Below are 19851 nucleotides of genomic sequence, written 5' to 3' on the forward strand. Positions count from 1 at the left end.
AAAATACTGTCAACATTGATTTTCTTTGTACTTACATGGGTATGTTTATAAAGGCATGCATGATCATCCATGTATTACCGTGTTCAGTTACAGCTGATTTACATTTAGTGACATCTACAAAACTCTTTTTAAAGGCGAAGCTCACTGAAAACTGAAAATGACAATATGATGATTAAATGGTGAAAGTGCACCTCCTACATCTGGAGTGGGATAAACATCCAATAATGCAGCTATGCCACTGCAGTGTGTTAACTACCATATAGGCACACTAACAGATGTACTCTTCCTCATACTATAGGGTGCCATTACTTTTGTCTTAATTAAATAACTAGTCTTATTTGTTTTAATGAATGTTTTTTAATTACTTTATTAATATAAAACAAATATAAAAAGTTCACAAACTTCTCATTATTGTTGAAAGCAATTGAAATAAATAAGTAATTTAAACTTGTATACAACTTGTGTATACACTCAACATCCATTTTATTAGGATCACCTGTACACCTGCACATTCATGCAGATACAAGCCAAGAGCTTCAGTTAATGTTCACATCAAATATCAGAATGAAGAAAAAGTGTGATCTCTGTGACTTGGTTGTTGGTACCAGATGGGTTTGAGTATTGCAGAAACTGCTGATATCCTAGGAATTTCACACACAGCAGTCTTTAGAGTTTATGCATTGAAGATCTTGACCTGTATTTCCCAGATTTTGTGCATTTTTTTGTGCTGCTGCCACATGATTGGCTGATTAGATACAGTAACTGCATGAATGTGCATGTGTAATAAAGTGGTCGGTGAGTGTATAATTGCAGGACAGTATAATTTGAAGCTTATCAGTTGAGGTTTACATTAGTGAGTCTTATTATACATAAATTTGCACACACTCAAGAGCTCATATAGGATGCAAACATTTTTACGAACTGACTTGTTTTTCATGAATGCAACATTTCTTGTGTAAATGCTCCTGTGAACAATTTACGAATAAATTTGTACATATACAGTTTGATAAATGAGGCTTATTACTCATTGTTTACACATGAATATTTTATTTGCCACCTCTTTAGCATTTAGGAATTACATGAGCTTCAATTCAATTCAATTCATTCTTTATTACAGACCCATAGGTCCATATCAAAAAGTAAAAAAAAACAAACAAACTACTATACGAACATATATTTTTACGAACAACAAATATTATTTAAAAACATACAAACTTTCATTCCAATGCTTCCAAAAGCAGGAAAAATACCTTGTATCACTTAATGTAATATTATTTAAGACCATTATGATACTATGTTTTAATCAATTAATTGACATATGAAAATATACATATAATTCCTTAAGACAGCATACAAAGTGGGTACATTATTAGATACAAACATTTGGTTTGCACTTGTCCATCTTGGGAGCTTAAGCAAAACTCTTAATGCATCATTAAATGCCACCTGGAGCTTTTTCATTTTAGCTTTACTATATTTACACCACGTGTGCCGTATAAAGAGAAAACTAGCTATTTTAACATCATCTGTACACATATAAAATTTACGAGCCAACATATTTGCCTGTCCATACAGCACTGGCGCTGCACATCATCATCATCACCATTTAAATCATTTCTAATTATGTGACCCAAGTATTTTACTTTATTTACCATGTTTAAAACTTGGTCACCTATATATCCTTGTTGGTGTTTGAAGGTTTATACAGTTTATCCATCACTTTCAAAATATTAGCTTACCTATGGGTTGATGTGGATTTTCCACACCAAAGAACCAATTTTAATCCAAACTCAGATCTCATTCTTCTCAATATTGTTCCAAGTATGAAGTCTAAGTGAAATGAAGATGGGTCAAAAAGTATAGCTCAGCTACTAATATCGCATCAAACGGCTTCCCTGTATCTAAGGGAAGGTTGCCAATAAATAAATAAATACATAAATAAATAAAACAACAGTAACAGGACGTGAAAATCTTTGCAGGTACCATCTCATGTTTGTTGTGGAAAATGAAGGACAAGCTTGGATGTAGTATCTGGAACACTATCAATACTGTCCTATGAAGACAGACACAGAGGATACCTCTGCCCTTTCAGTGTACCTTTCTGGAGCATATACCTCTGATTCTACTCTCTTTAATAAATATTTAATGTTATAATGATTTTGTTTTGGCACAATGAAGTAAAAGACAGGAAAGAAGAGGATGGTATGTGTTGCCTGTGGGCATTTTTTAAGAAAGAAAATGAGAAAGGTTTCAGGTTTAACGACTAATGATTTATCCATGACTTCTGTCAAAATAATGGTTAGAGTCTTGAAAGATGCAGGGTTGTCTAAGGTAGCTTCATTCACCTAAAATACTGTCTCTAGAGTGATGCCACTTATGCTTGTCATTATCTATCACATGCTGGTCAAATTTCCAGAAAGTCTATAAGGTTTAGATTTGACATTGTTGAAAGGCTGTTTTTGTACAGAATAGTTTACAGTATTATAACACCTGTTGCCTGTTAATGTATCATGGCAGCATACAGTATACCAGAAAACCAATTAATACTGATTGTGTTTATATTGATGCATTTAACTCTGCATGGTTATGTACTGTATAGCAGTTAATTAAACTTTTACTTCTGGTAATTTTACTTCAATAACATTCAATAGGAACTTAAAATCATTTGCACTTCTCAGTCCTACATTAATTCATTAAAAATTCTCTCTCTCTCTCTCTCTCTCTCTCTCTCTCTCTCTCTCTCTCACTCACTCACTCACACATACACACGAATTAGGTCCAAAATGGGTCTGGATAAAGAACCTGGGCTGATTCACTTGGAGACTACCATTTCAGAGACACGTAAGACTGTGCTTACCTTTATTTTCACTACACTGACATGTCAACTGTCATCACCACTGCGTAATTCTAGATTCTTTTTCCAAGTTATCCAAGTACGGCTCAGAGACCACTTAAAAGCTAAATATGATCATGTCTAATGCACACAAAGATTGTGAAATTTTCACAGCTTGCTGGCAATTCAGCAGCTTCCTGCAATCAAGAGTAATGGCACTTTATAGGCCACAGCCATGTGACATTTAGCCAGTGACTCTACATGCGTGAAAGAAAGCTGTGAGGTATTTCTGAGCTACATAATGCTGCTGAATGCTGGGCCACTAGGGATGTGGTCAGATGGACTATACATTCAATAAAGCCATCATAATGTCATTGCTATTATCCTGGTCAAAAAGTCAGGGATGTACTTAGCAGACAGGGGTGAGGCTTTTTCCCCAAGCTTCTCTTCACCATTATCCTTGTATTAACTGTTTATTGACAAATCTGACTGCATAATAGTGATATTGGCATGCACACTGTGATAAGTAAGGCATAAAACATGATGGGGAAAACTGCTGCGGTATAAGAGAAATAAAACACTTCAGGATATACTGTTAAGACAAAACAGTCAACTACAAGGGTGGTATGATATAATACCATCCAAAAGCATTTTTTTCTTTTTATGCCAAAGCAATTTGCCAATGCTAACCTTTTTTTAATGAAGTAATTGTAATTGTAAATACTGGGAGATGGGTTAGAATCTAATTTGTAGAACCCTTTATTAAACAACTCCAAAACACACGGCTAAATCTCGGTGAATGAAATAGGCAGACAAATCGGCAAACAAAACAAAACAGAAGGGTAATCTAAAACATAAATCTAGAAAGATGGGCAAAAGGTCATAACATGAAACACAATGAGAGAGATCAGACAAACACTCCGTAAGGCTGATAAACTGGCAATACTACGCAAAGATTTTCACAAAGTACATGGCTTATAAACCTGTACACAGGAAGTGGCTATGGAAGGAGTGAGGTGGAGTCAATATTCTGGAGAGGGCTCCCTCTGGCGGTGTCATGAGTGGGTTTCAGATTGTGGTCTTACAGAATCCCCCCCTCTACGAACACCTCCCGGTGTTCTTCACTGAGGGTGTCCCTTGGTCGGTGTGCTGGGTGGTTGGAGTGTGTTAGGTGGAACTCTTGGGTCAATAAGGGGTCCAGGATGTCTCTGGCAGCTATCCATGTTCTCTCCTCTGGTGTGTATCCTTCCCAGTCCAAAAATTACTCTCCTTCTGGAGTCCAGGATTTCCCTGACCAGATATGTTCAAGCTCCATCGATCTCCAGTGATGGTAGGGGTTCTATGTCCATGGTTTCTGGGACAGATTTTGGGTGGGTATCAACAGTGACACATGAAAGGAAGGAGAGATGTGGTAGTTCTTACTGCCGGGATGATAGGTGACTGTAAACTGGAACCTGGTGAAGAATAGTGACCATTGTGCGTGCCTTGGGTTTTTGTGGTCTGGGTTTTTGACCATGGACTTGGGTTTTTGACCACGGACCATAAAATTTGGAACGTGTGAGCTGCCCCTTCCAGCCAGTGTCTCCATTTTTGTAAAGCTGAATTGATGGAGAAAAGTTCCTTATGTTTTAATTTATTTATTCATTTTCATATGATTCATTTACATGTGATTCATTTTCATGTGATTCATATTCATGTGATTCATTTACATGTGATTAATTTTCATGTGATTCATTTACCTTTTCTCTTCTCTCCTCCCTTCCCTTTCCCAAATATTTCATTGAGAAGAAAAAAAACAACAACAACAAAGGAAAACAAAATTCAAAGTACCAACCCCCCCGCCTACAAATCATCAAGGCTACTCAATAACTGTCGCTGGTTATATAAATATTATAAAACCCAAGAACAGGCACAAAAATTTAAGTGGGAAGTGTCTGTAACTCCATAAAGTATACAATAAAGGAGAGAAGTTCCTTATTGCCTACATCGTAGTTCCACTCTGCAGCAGTCAGCTTCCTGGAGAAGAAGGCACATGGATACAGTTTGCCTGGAGATCCGTGTCTTTGTGAGAGCACGGCTCCTATCCCACAGTCCGAGGCACCAACCTCTACAATGAATGGGAGGCTTGGGTCTGGGTGTTTGCGGATAGGGGCTGTAGTGAACTTAGTTTTGAGAGTGTTGAATGCAGCTTGTGCTGAGTCTGTCCAGCATAATTGCTTCGGTTAACTTTTAGGAGGGAAGTCAACAGGACTGCAGTCAATCCATGGTTTTTGATGAACTGTCGGTAGAAGTTGGCAAAGCCTAGGAATCTCTGTAGTTCTTTGATGGTTGTGGGGCGTGGCCATTCTGTAACTGCCTTAATTTTAGCCAGATCCATTTCCACTCCTTGGTGACTGATATTGTATCCTAGGAAAGTGGTGTTGGTGGTGTGAAACTCACATTTCTCCGTCTTAACATACAGGTGGTTTTCATGTAGTTGGGTCAGAACTGTTTTCACCTGCTGAATGTCTTGTGCTTGGGTCTTGGAGTATATGAGGATGTCGTCTATGTAGGCGATGATGTACTGGTTTAAGAGGTCACTGAGAATTTTAACGCGCGATCATCCCATCCGCTCTGGGTGGCTAGCATGCGGAAGTGAACAGCATATTCGGCAGCAGATTGTTTTTCTTGGCAGAGGTGCAGTAGGTGCACATCCAGTCCTCCAGCGCGATATTCGAACACTTTTCTAATTTGTTTTGCAAAATATTCAAACGAGGTTTGTACCTGCATGTCTGTGTCCCAAACTGTCAACGCTCAATCCAGAGCCTTACCGTTGATGGAGTGAGGTGAGGTGTAGTCAATATTCAGGAGAGGGCTCTCTCTGCCAGTGGGATGAGTGGGTTTCAGTTTTTTTTTTTCCATTTATAGTTACATATAGTGTCATATATCAGTACTATATAGATTTGGGTTGACATCATTAAATTTTTTTCTACATGCATAAAACATTAAAAATATATGTGGAAATCAGAAATATTGGGATCACACAGACACTGCATCATTCTAGAAGGGGGCACAAGTTAACTCTGGAAGGGGGCATTAAATTAAGAGATGAACAAAATTTGGTTTGCAAAGTTCAACTGAACTGCAAGAGAACAACAAATTAACTGGTTAAGGAACTGGAGGCATCAGGTACGAAATATGTACATCGACTATTCAGATAGTCTGACATCGCCATGGCCTGAAAGGTGTTCACACAAAGAAGTGTTCTGAATCAACCCCTTGATTATGATTATGATTCTGAATAAAAAATGACTGAATGAAGACTATGAAGAATTTTTATAATAATATTTAATAAAATAGTAATAAAGTCTGTGTACATAGAACTACATTGCAAATAATTATTGCTAATAATTTCCTATGACCTAATCTGCATCTCAGATATTTAAAACACATTCTAGACATATCTCTATACAAATAATATAGTAATTTGTAGTGCTGCTGCAATGTCATTCAGTGCCATACACTTTACAAACGTGATATCCCTGCTGAAAAAAAAGAAACCCTCGGAATTTGTATTGGTTTTAATGGTTATAATGGGAACTGTATTGGTTTTAATGGAAACTGTAATGGTAATTGTGGATCTCTACTGGTAATCTGTTGCCTTCTATTGGTGACATGTTATGTCTAGTGGAAACCATTAAAGGCCAATAATAGTAATTTTAATGGTTAGCTGATGGTTTCTACTTGTATTTGTAGTGGAAACCATTAGAATTCTGTGGTGGTTTCTATTGTCTGTTTGTTTTTTCAGCAGGGATGTAAATGGATACAGAGTTCTGTAATATTATGTTACATGTTTATCAAATTGTTCTACACCTAGTAAAGAATATTAGCAGGACTCTGTTGCATGGGTTCATGCTTTCTTCCTAAAGCCAGAACATTCTGTAATGACTTTTTTTCATTACCGATTCTTTCAGAGGCTCTGTACATCACCTGCAAGCTGCAGAACTGTACGGAGGCCAACAAGGGCAAACCTTTCCCCGGCTACATCGACCCCAATTCTCTGGTGGTGCAGGACGAGTATGTGTTTGTGCAGGTGAGTAATAAACGGAGGTGACATGGCAGGGGAATAGAGCGGTGACTTACCCCGAAGTGGTGACAGATTCACCAGACACTGTTAAAAACACCATAGTGAAAGATGGCGTCCATGAGAAAGAGTTGGAATTGGCTTTGTGTGAGTTCACAGAGGCATCCCATGATCATCTTGTTCTGTATGTTTTTTGTCCCTGTCTACCTATAAAGCTCATACAGCGTGGGCTAAATTTGGGAAGCGATTCAATGTGACAAAGTGACCAAGCAATTTAGAGCTGATAAATTGTTTCTAACACCTAACAGCATTTACAGAGGGCTGCTTGTACTCGCTGGTAAATTGCCACCTGGTCTAAAAGTAACCTCTTGTACTTGTGTTTGTGTCTGTCTCTATTATCCAAAGGTGTCAACAGGCGGTCGGCCAATCTACTATGTGTCATCAAGGCGAGACCTGTTCACACCAATGAAGCTTCCCAAATATACGCTTCCAAAGGTAATTCCTAGGCAAAAGATTGACATGCATATACATAAATTAGCTTTAGTTTAAAATACTAACAGAGTATCTAATAATGTTCATTATCACACAAGTGAAATCTAGAACAATCTGAACTGTTTCTTGCTAGTTCCGTAGTGGATAGCATGTTCGCCTCATACCTCCAGTGTTGGGGGTTCTATTCCCACCACACAACACTGTGTGTGTGTAGATTGCATGTTCTCCCCATGCTGCTGGGGTTTCCTCTGTGTACTCCGGTTTCCTTCCCCAGTCCAAAGACATGATGATTGGCATGTCCAAAGTGTCCGTAGTGTATGAATGGGTGTGTGAATGTGTATGTGATTGCGCCCTGCGATGTATTGGCACCTGGTCTAGGGTGTACCTCACCTTGTGCCCGATGCTCCCTGGGATGGGCTCCAGGTTCCCCGTGACCCTGAAGGATAAGCGCTATAGAAAATGGATGGATGGATAGATGTGAAGTCTAAAATGAAAGGAACATCATCCATCTATCCATCCATTTTCTGTACCGCTTATCATATACAAGGTTGCACAGGGCGGAGGACACCCTGGATGGGGTGCCAACCCATCACAGGGCACAATCGCACACACACTCACACATCCATTCACACACTATAGACAATTTAGAGATGCCAATCAGCCTACAACACATGTCTTTGGACTGGGATAGGAAACCAGATTACCCGGAGGAAACCCCGGAAGCACAGGGAGAACATTTAAACTCCACGCACACAGGGCAGAGGCGGGAATCAAACCCCCAACCCTGGAGGTGTGAGGCAAAAGCCACAGTGCGTCCTAGACTTCACATATGAAAATTAAATATGTTTAATTCAATCAGGTTCCACAGCTCTTTTGTGTGTGGCCCGCATAGTCAGTGGTAGATGAAATTGGCAAATTGCCAGCATGTGTTTTTGAAGTTAGCGGAGCCCAACAAACTCAGTTTAAAGCTAATAATAATATTAGTTGTGTGTCAGAGCTGGGTAAAAAGAATAAGGTCTGATCATGATTATTAATCTGTTTTGGCACAGCGGGGCAGGATCAGCCTGGCTCTCCACATGGCCCCTTCACTCCATGCCACTGCATTTAAATTCAGCCGTGCTTGATTGCAAATGAAAATCACATTAAGGCTAATGGTTTTGCTTTTTTATGTATGTAAGTGTAGCAAATCAAATGTTTTGGGTTTCAAGATAAAATAAAAGTGTTGCTAAAAGGCATAAAAAATCTAATTGCCAGCAGGCCTATAAACAGTTTATCGATGGAGTGTGCTGGCTATTTTTCAATATTAATATTGATAATTTTGCCAATAACTTGCATTTACAAGTATGCTAAATATGGAATAAAATTTAGATATTCTATTTGAAGAATACTTAAAACTTCTGGGATAATTTCAAGTCAGTGAAGCTTTCAATACATGAAATCTTCTCAGTACACCAACTATTAGAAAAACAATATCACAGTGACAAAGGAAAGATAAATGTGTGGCGGTGTGAGAAAACCCGTCAGTTGTGACAGTGGCTGGAAAAAAAGCAAAAAAGATAGCAGGACTTTGACCAAATTTTCTTTTTGTTTTCTGCAGATAATATACAATAATATATTTCAGTTTGGCATTAATGTTGTTTTTCTGTAAGTGGATCAGGTTATAAACATAGAGGTACTAGAACTTTATTTGTGGTTAAGACATTTCCATTCAGGAAACACATTTTTTCAGGACTATACTGTATATGGTGGAAAATATCAGAATATGTGAACATGTGAAGGGTTTTTTTTCCTAGGCCGTCACACATATATCACAAGATCCTAAAGCAGGGGTCATCAATCTTGTCCACAAGGGGCCTGTGCAACTGCAGGTTTTCATTCTAGCCAAATAGGAGGCATACTTGATAGTTGATTGGAGCCCAAGATGAACTGATTAAACAAGTGGAAACAGGTGTGACTCCTGCCTGGTTGGAATGAAAGTCTGTGGCCACACTGGTCCTTTTGGACAAGATTGAGGTTCCCTGTTCTAAAGAAGTTTATCTGCTCAGAATATGTCAAGTGATTTATTACCATTAGCCTAAAGACAATATCTATACCTACTTTTACTTCCCAGGACTTGCACGTGATCAGTACAGATGAAAACCGGGTGGTGGCAGCGGTTCAGGAGTGGAATCAGAATGACACCTATAACCTCTACGTCTCAGAGTCCAGAGGAGTGTACTACACACTCGCCTTGGAGAACGTAATGAGCAGCATGGGACCTGAGGGCAACGTCATGATTGATCTATATGAGGTATTCCAGTTTTGCTTATAAAAATCTAAATCTTCTTGTCTATTAAGACCAGCAGTCAAACTAAAGTGGAGACAATTCCTTATTCACTGAGGGTGATTAAGGGTAATAATTCTTACATTTAAACTTTCTGTTCTGCTTCTTCCTCTCCTTTCTCATGTAAGATGGATGCTCAGTGTAAATGTGCATGGCATCACATACAAAAGACTCAAACTTCTGTGCTACCTCATTGATGTCAATGTAATACACATCATCTTTCTGTGATATCTACTCAATTTTGCTATGCACTGGTTGTGCATATGGATAGGCTAACATGAATCACAGTCTCACCCTATCTCACAATCATATAATTACACTGTTGATGATAGCATTCACCCTATAAACCTGGCCTGGAGAGAGGAATCCAGTGCCTTGATTGAGGTCACCACCCATCACCATTAGCATATGCTAAAAATTGCTGCCACTGTCCAGATTAAAGTATCCAGTTATTGAACACATAATGACGTCCTGTTCTGCCTCATTCTTGGTTTGCAGGTAGCAGGAATTAAAGGTATGTTTTTGGCCAACAAGAAATTAGATGACCAAGTGAAGACATACATCACGTACAATAAAGGCAGAGACTGGAGACTGCTGCAGGCACCCTCTACTGATCTACAAGGGAACAGCATCAGCTGCATATTGGTGAGACAGGATGAGAAAAAAGGGGTGTGTGTGTGTGAGTGTGTAAGTTTTGAGGGAGGGTGGGTGGCAAAGAGGAACAGCGAGAGACGGTAGGAAGAGAGAGAGTGATAATGAGACTTAGAGCTCTTGTTAAATGCCGCCTGTCTAAAATGTGTCTAATGTAGTCAGAGCTAAGCATCAAAAAGAGCAACGCTCAACACACTCACTCATCAAAGTCCAATGGCATGGCATCAACCTTCCACTAAAAGGTCAGGTGACATAAAGTATTGAGCTGCCTGTATTCTCTAAGGAGAGCAGCAATTACGTTGTGGCAGCATTGCTTCTTTCACAACTCATTATTGCACACGTTGAATTGTTTGCATACAGTCCCCTCTGAAACTGTTGGAATGGCAAGGAAAATTCATTTGTTTTTGCTGTAGACTGAAGACATTTGGGTTTGAGATCAAAAGATGAATACGAAAAGAGAGTTTAGATATCAACATTTATTTCCTGGTATTTATATGTAGATGTGTTAAATGACATAGAGCATAGACCATTTTGTAACAGACCACCCAAAAATATTGACACATGTGACTGACAGATATTTCTTGTTACCCAGGTGTGTCCTGTTAGGTTGATTGTTTAAACAATAAATAGCTACTCTTGGTTTTAGCCTTCAGTTTCACCAGTGAAGACTGCATTTTTTGTTGAAAAGGATATGCCAATATAAAGATCGGAGAGCTGTCTATGGGAGAAAATCAAGCCATTTTGAATTTGAGAAAAACGGGAAAATCAATCAGTTGATGCAGTTATTGCAAGCAAGGGATATGCAACCAAATATTAAGTGTTATTTACTTTAATTTACTTCAATGCTTATCTGTTCCTATACCTTTGCTCACCTAAAAATTGGATGGTCTGATACAAAAGGTTTTGTGTTTTATGTTGTTTAACACGTGATTATAAATAAAAGCTGAAATCATAAACTCATATCCTCTCATATCCATCTTTTGCTCTCAAATCCAAATGTCTTTGGTGTATAGCACAAACAAATGAATTGGGCTTGCCATTCCAAAAGTTTTGGAGGGGACTGTATGCACATGTGAATGTAAAGGGAAAACCCTTTGTATTGATATTATCCAAAATCCCCACTGTTAGAACTGGAGGAAGCAGAACGAGTTTAACTACGTGAAACAACATGTTGAAAAGCTCTACTGTTTCACTGCTGATGCTGTGCAAAGCCATGTTGATTTGATGCCATTCGCTGAGCTCAGAGGATTGAGCTCAGAGAGTTGAGGATACCATTTAATGTAGGGCTTCATTCTAGTCAGAGGTTGGGGATTATGAGTTACAACCTCAAGCCGACTGCAGCATTAGCATATGCCGCCATTTGGATTCACTCTTTCATCATTTTGTCATGTTCCGATCTGTGAACTTTGCCTTTTATGGAGTTTGGGGCACAACTAAATGCAAATAGGCTGCCACATGAGCAAGCTTGATAACTTACAATTAATTTCATATGTGAAAATGAAAAAAAAAAATTGTGTCACTGAAACATTTGGGAATGTTGCAGAAAATATTAATTCAGTTTGGCCTATGAAAACATTTCCAAACAATTTTACTACATTATTGACAAATGGTCCACTGTATGCTATTTAGTCTTCATGTAGGTAAAGACATCCCTCAGTAAACCATTGCTGTGACAGAGGAGCATTCGTCTACTTCACTTGGATGCTTGAGCAAAAAATAAATACCCGTTTGATAAATTTGACTAATTAATGGTCTCACGTCCGGCCTTGCTTTCAGCCCCATTATAGAGTTATTTGTCAGAAAATGTCAAAGTTTTCATAAACCCCCAAACAGCCAGTGCAGCATGTGGTTTCCATTGGCATTTGTAGACGTGTAATGAGAATTGTGCCATTAAAGGTTACTCCAATCAAAATTAATGTTGGGATGCAACCGGTGGGAGTGTCTGCTGCTGTGGGATTTGTAATTAGAGCTTTATGGCCATAGAGTGACAGCTTAGTTGAAGCTACTTAAAGAGAATTTATATTGATTTTTACCACAGTTAAGGACATAAATTAATGTCTGTGTGGGTGTGTGTGTTGACTGTAGCCATACTGTTCCTTGCATTTGCAACTCCATGTGTCAGCAAACCCTTATACATCTGGAAATATTGCCAGCAAAGAGTCAGCACCAGGAATCATAGTGGCATCAGGTAAGTGAACATTTCCTCTGGCAATATTCAAAGTTCAGAGTTGTAATAAAACTTCAATGAATAAAATCTCATGGGGTAAACTGGACCTAGCACTGCTGGAAAACATGCCTGTCATACAGTATTGAGTCTAGACTGTATCGTGTGCTGTTTTTGTAGTCTTAGCATGTTTCTTATGAAATCCAACTAAATTTCTCTGACTTATTATAATTCCCACAAATTTTACAAAAGATCAGGGTGGTATTTAAGGATTGTTGAAGAAAATAACTTGGCTGAAGGAATAGCTTAAGCCAAGTCAGTTGTGCTCAAGCCCTTTGATAGACTTTGCCCATTAATTCTACCATTGTATGATTTTTATATACCATTATTTGAAACTGGTTAGTGAGGGCAAATGAATCCAACATTAAATGATATACATATATTTGTAGACTATTTCTATTACATGCTAGGTAGAAAATAATAAAATAGTGTTCCCCAATCAGCAATAGAATGCATAAAAACCATGCAGATACAGTTTAAGCACTTCAGCTCATGTTTACATCAAACATCAGAGTGAGGAATAAATTTACCATGGCTGGTTTCAAATACTCCTGCTCTCCTGGGATTTTCAAGCACAGCAGTTTTTGGAGTTTACACAGAATTTTTATTTGGATAGTCCACTGTAGACAAACAATAATAATAAAAAAATCTTTACACTGATAGTACCTTGTCTGGTGACTCATTAAGTACACTATCAACTAGAATCAATATGGCAGCAGTTTGTTTGTTGATGTTTAGTTAATAATCTATATACACTCAACAGACTATCAACATATGCCTTTTTCCTTTCACTTTATTTGAATGGTTCAGTTTACTGTTGTTGTTATTATTTAGTAGATTATAGAATATCAACTTTTCCCTTCTTCTGTTGACTTTAAATGGATAGTCCAATTTCTTGCTCTTGATATCCATTAGATCATCTATATATAGACTTTTAGATATAGATAGACTATAGACTATTAACTTGTCACTATCACAACTTTAAATTCAATCCATGTGGACTCTGCTGATACATTTTACGTAGAAAGATTACTTTTGATATAGTTCTAGCATGTCTAAATATACTAAAACAATTTTTCATCTATTTGTTTTTTGCACATACTGATTGTTTATTATAGCCATGGTGATTATTTCCACTCAAAACATTCTGCAAAATGCAGTACATATTGTAGGCTTAACTATACAACTGTATTTTTTTAGGAGTGTACTTGGGAAAGGTGATAAGCAGCATTACCATGATCTATGCTAGATAACAAGCAAACAAATCGTATCTATTGAGTGTGAGCCTGGCACTACAGCACTACTCTAAAGACTGTTTTGGTTATACTAAGCATTTAGCTCTGCACATTAAGACCCTTTCTTACTTCTCTTGTAAGCTTTTATAATGCTGCTAATGTTCATATGAAATCCATGGAGAAACTGTTTCAGAATATGGCCTATAAACAAGATTAGTGCCATGTCAGCACAAACAAATAGAGACACTAAGTGCTGCGCTTGAGACAAGTGAGGGCAGAGACTTTTTAGAGTACTTTAAATCTTGCCTTTCGTCATCTCCCATGTTCTCATTCAGCCTTCTCGCCCAACTGCAATTCATTCTATAAGATTGAAGGCAATTGTCACATTTTTTTGTATATGACTCTTACAGCTGTGTGTCTATCACTATATTCAAATACTATATTGTTTTGCAGATGAACACAGATGGAATATAAATGGCTCTCTGACTTTCTAGATAGGGAAATCCCCAGAGGGGAGTATATTAGATGTACCTCAGCGCACTGAATTTGAGGTGATTGATTTGACTGTCCTGAGGTTTCTCATCATGGGAACGGCGGATGTAACTTATTTAAGGTTTCACATAATGTTCCATGATGGCAGAAAACTCTCGCTGAACTTGGCAATATAGCAACAATGGCACTTATTCATCAAAGATGTGCAGAAACGAGTGCGGATCTGAGCAGACTGAATGATGCATCTGATTCATGAAACTGTCGTGCGACATCAAAACAAGCAGTGATCTGAGCATGAAAGATGAATCAGCTTCAGATGCATTGACTCATGCTCCAACCCATTAGTCCATTATTTACGTTATATGCATACAACATATCTCACTTTACTCTCATATGCATGTAATTTACATGAAACACACCCTCATTTTTTGCAGGTGTTGTGATAGTGAGCCAATAAAAAGAGAGCATTCAAGTATTCAGCAGGCTATAAATGCCTGGGGAAGATCCAAGATCTGAGAAAAGGGATCATAAACAAAAAAAAATGTCTAAGATCTGAGGAAGAGGGGAAAAAAGAGGTGAAAAGAGTTGCTCTTGTTACTGAAAAAAAGGTTTAGGGTTAGGGTTATGTATTTTTTTTTATTATTTATTTTTTTTTTAAATGTAATAAAACTGTTTACAGCTGTAATCGGTTTTCAACCTCAACTAGTTTTTGTGAACTCTAGGTTGTATACCTGGGAGCTATTTATTTATTTATTCATTATAACTTAAATAAGTCAGAATTCATGAATACTAATACATCCATGTTTAATTAAAGCTTTGTTATAAATATAGGTGAGTATGTACGTATTCCACCTGGAAAAGTTTCCATATGGGATACTCTAATGTTTTCCAACTCAATCATGACGTTTGTAGTGTATGTGTGATAACTATGGACAAGAATGCATGAACATATTTCCCTGGACTGGTGGTGAGGGTATATTTGTTATACATTAAGTCTAAGAGAGTCGGTAAATTAAAAAAAAACAAAAAAAAACACACAAAACTTTTTTTAACTTTAAACTGCAGAACTACATACAGAAACATGAGCTCAAAACTATATCCATTACACTCAACAATATAGATTGTAGATTGAGAGATAATTGAGAGAAATTCATATTAAAGTTGTTCTAATGGAGTTTCATCCTGTATTCTAAGGCTAGCGCAATAGACTACAGTAGATCTTTGTACTCTTAATACCAAATTCCGATGACGACTACTACTACTACATCTATTACTACTACATTTACTACCACATCTACTAATCTTTTACTACTACTGCTGCTGCTACTACATTTACTACCACTACTACATCTACTACGACTACATCTTCTACTATTACAACAACTACTACTGCTATTACGACATCTACTACTACTACTACTAACCATTAGCTATTAATACTCATTTTACAATACAGTTTTTATTTTTTTTATTGAATAAAAAAAAGTTATCCAACACCTATCACCCATATAAAAAACTAATCACAGTGCTATGGTGGAATTTTGGCCATATTCTTTGTCAAAATGCTTTAGTTTAGCCACATTGGAGGGTTTTCGAGCATGAACTTCCCATTTAAGGTCCTGCCACTGCATCTCAATTGGCTCAAGTCAGGAATTTGACTAGGCCACTCCAGAACTTTAATTTAGCTTTTTTTTTTTTTTTTTTTTTAGCCATTCAGAGGTGGACTTTATGCTTTGGATCATTCTCTTGCTGCATAAGCTACATAAATTAGTAACTACAGGGGCAAATACATTTTCACACAGTCTCAGTTGTTATTGGATAACTTTTTTGCTTCAATAAATAACATTATCATTTTACACTGTATTTTGTGTTTACTCAGGTTGCTTTTGTTTTACCTTAGATTTTGTTTTAATTTCCAAAACAATTTAGTATGAGATATACACAAGAACAAAAAAAATCAGAAACTTTTTTCATAGCACTGTATTATGCATTACATTAGCAATAATAAATCACAGCAATTAGTAAAGAATTTGTGAAAGAGTAGATATGTTTCAACAACTGCCAGTTGTTGATTTTAAGTGAGTGTTGCGTATTTTATTTTTTTCCCCAGTACAAAATGTGTTGGAATTTTTGCCTGTATTAATCACACACGCACTACAGATGCAAAGCAAGCAGAGATTAGATTGAAAAAAAAAAATGCTGGAGTGTTCCTTTATTCAGCTTGCCATAGTGTTGAGTGTAGATTGCTGAGCAAAGGAGCAAGTGGAGAACCTGCACCACCACCTTTATTAGAGGAGTAAACATACAGTTTTGCTCCCTGACTTTGTATTCAAAAGTTTATCTAAACAATATGTTTCATGAATGACACACTGGGCAGCATTGAGTGGATTAGTACCGAACAATTTGATCAATGCAGCAGGAGCCACAAAATGTGTCCAAAGTCTCTGGCCATGCACATAAAATCACGTGGTCCTGCATGCTGACGACAAAATTGTATAGCCTGGATCATACAGGATCATGCCATTGAGTTTTATTTATTTATTTATTATGTTTATCTTATTATTTTTATAGTGTACACGATGTACAGTGTAGTTTGACTTTTTTTTTTTTTAACAAACAGCTTCTCAAGGCAGAAACCTAATTAGTAGTCATCTTGACAAACTTGTGAAATAATTCTTAAGAGGATGTGATCCTCAAGATGACGACTGTACTCCAAGTCATTAAACTTTCTGCCTTTGAAAGGCTGTTTCCGTGGCTAATATACGTGCGTGTGGTTCTTCAAAATAAAGCCAAACAAGCATGGATATATGTTTTAATTAATGACTACTTTTAATAAATTACTCTGTGTAAAATTTGCTTTAATGGAAATTATATATTTTTGGATCAAATGGAAGATAAAAGTAGCAAAAAAAACCCCAAACACCTTTGGACCTCATCCACACCAACCATTTTCACACAAAATCATGTGCACATGATGTTAAATGTATTATACCGGATGTCTAAAGTAGTAGAATATTGGCTGTAGATTTAATCTCTTGTTTATTCAATTTATTCATAACTTCCCATCCAACAACCTCAATATTCTGTCCTGTACACAATGTAATATGTCTTTTTTTTCCACCGTGTCTCCATATAGGTTCCATAGGTGCAGAGTTGTCTAGCAATAACATTAGCATATTCATCACATCTGATGCTGGAAACACATGGAGGCAGGTGAGCATGCCAAAAACTGAGTTTGTTCAGGGGATGTCATTTCAATATTGATGCAATCTTCAAGTCTATAAATCCACCTGCTTTATACAAGAGTTGGTAATCAAACTACACCTCCTGAGCAAATTGGATTCAATGGCGTGCCTGCAGGTGGCTCTCGCTCATATGATGGCACGTTTTAACTCTACAGGGGGATGCCATCTAATTAAAAATGGTGGGCAAGAATAATTACGAGAAAATTTGATGTGGCAAAAAGTTAAAGCTTGTGTGTGTGTGTGTGTGTGTGTGTGTGTGTGTGTGTGTGTGTGTCAGGAACGTTTCCCCTACCATCAAACACAATGTCAGGATAATCTTTCAGATTTATGATTTAACGTTGTTTTAAGTGCGATGGATGCTATTTGGGTTTTTATTTAATCAGGCTGAAAGTTCTTCCCGGGACGATGACCTGAAATCACATCATAACTCAACTTATCCAATCCCTCTCATAAGCACAAGACAAATTAAACAAGCTGATGAGACATTGTGACTAGGAAGGACATGAAAGTCAAGACACTTTATATTGTCTCCTGCCAGCCTTTATTCAGTTTAGCTCTGCATTTTAATATCAATAGGATCTTCAATAAACAGGGTCTTCAATAAAAACAGCAGATGAGACAATCGACACATGCATCTGGAATTACTGACAATTGCACATATTAACTGACACTTCTTAGAAGCTGTGCCCCCTCCCCTGATCTCACATTAGTAACATTTTGACCTGTGCTCAATATATATATGTATATGTATATATATGTCGACATGCACCTCTACTTCAGATAAACACAAATACACTTATTTAAAAAAAAAATCTAAATTTATTATTATTATTATTATTATTATTATTATTATTATTATTACCTTCTAAACCATGTCTAGGCTTTCTACAAAATTCAAGTTCTCTAAAATGCCATTTTAAAGAAAATTAAAAACTTTAACTGCTAAAAACTGCCAGCCTGCCTAAAGATGATTTAATGGCCTCATATAGTGAATGTAATGATTTGATCAAATTGTTAGTTGCATACCACAGCAAAACAGAGACATGCCTAGTGGATTCGGTTTGCAAATGGTCTCGCAGTTAAATTATCCATGATGCACATGTGGCGTCACTTACACTGAAGAGATGGCAATTCTAGTAATCTATAAAAGTTATTAGCCCTTTTAAAAGATAAAATAAATGACAATGTTATTGGACTCGTAATGACTGCTGAATGAGCAGGGCTAAAGACTGGTATAAAGACAGCCATAGTTTTCATGATGATATTCATTATTTTTATATTTTAATTATTATATTTTAAATGTCCCGAGACCCATTAGGATAAGCAGTATAGAAAATGGATGGATGGATATGTTAAATGTAATGGATGTGTCTTTCAGTGGAGTTGGAAAAGGGATCTTTGAATGCAGTTTTCTCACTTCAGACTTTAAAATACTACAACTTGTGGTTTTGATTTGTTCAGACAAGGAGTATATTTTAGTTCAAGAAAGCTTGTATTGTGCAAAATTACATGTAATAGAAAATGTCAAAATGTGAAAAGGTGAAAGGTTATACCAGGCCATCACACTGGTTTTGATCCTTTTTTCAGATATTTGATGAGGAATTCAGCATCCTATACCTGGACCAAGGAGGTGCACTTGTAGCTATCCGACACACTCCTCTCCCTATCAGACACTTATGGTAAACCCATACAAGCATGCCATGTATTATGTTTTATGAACATGTTGCTAGGGTGAGTCAATTCGATCTTACAGAATGAGAGTATGAATACTGTATAAAATGTGAAAATATTTGCTTTAATCTCAGTGGGCTGTGTAATACTCTCAATAGAAGCCTGAATTGTAATGCACTAAAGTCATCAGGCTGGCACAGTCTGGCTTTTTCAATTACTGTAGTAGTCAGGCATGTCAAGGAAATGAGGTCTTTTCAAAGCAAAAGCAATGATGTGTTGCATAAAAACAGTTAGCTCTGTGTGTGTGTGTGTGTGTGTGTGTGTGTGTGTGTGTAATGTTTGTGTTTCTTCACAGGTTGAGTTTCGATGAGGGCCGGGTATGGAATAAATACAGCTTTACATCTTCGCCACTGTTTGTAGATGGAGTTTTGGGTGATCCGGGGGAAGAGACACTTATTATGACGTACGTATTTTAAAAAATAAATAAATAAATGAATGGATGGTTGGATGGATGGATGCTGATTTACTCAAGTGAGAAGCTTCTTTAAAAACCACAACTGAAAAGTTCAAGATAAGTATTTCCAGGATTAATGCTTTGTATTCATCAGTGTTCAGGTGTGTG

General features: G+C 37.2%; 1 protein-coding gene across 4 annotated transcripts in view; it reads left to right on the top strand.

Annotated features, from left to right (window-relative positions):
- The window catches only part of LOC128602207 (VPS10 domain-containing receptor SorCS1), a 248276-nt gene that overhangs the window by 192594 nt on the left and 35831 nt on the right, over positions 1-19851 (top strand). For all 4 annotated transcript variants that reach the window (XM_053615864.1, XM_053615863.1, XM_053615865.1 and 1 more), the window contains exons 6-14: positions 2777-2841; positions 6787-6905; positions 7302-7391; positions 9499-9678; positions 10210-10356; positions 12448-12550; positions 17450-17526; positions 19146-19237; positions 19585-19692. In XM_053615864.1, the coding sequence (XP_053471839.1) occupies positions 2777-2841; positions 6787-6905; positions 7302-7391; positions 9499-9678; positions 10210-10356; positions 12448-12550; positions 17450-17526; positions 19146-19237; positions 19585-19692 (981 nt within the window). The remainder of the gene's footprint in view (positions 1-2776; positions 2842-6786; positions 6906-7301; positions 7392-9498; positions 9679-10209; positions 10357-12447; positions 12551-17449; positions 17527-19145; positions 19238-19584; positions 19693-19851) is intronic.

The sequence above is a fragment of the Ictalurus furcatus genome, chromosome 26, assembly GCF_023375685.1.
Source record: "Ictalurus furcatus strain D&B chromosome 26, Billie_1.0, whole genome shotgun sequence".
In the NCBI taxonomy this organism is placed as follows: Eukaryota; Metazoa; Chordata; class Actinopteri; order Siluriformes; family Ictaluridae; genus Ictalurus; species Ictalurus furcatus.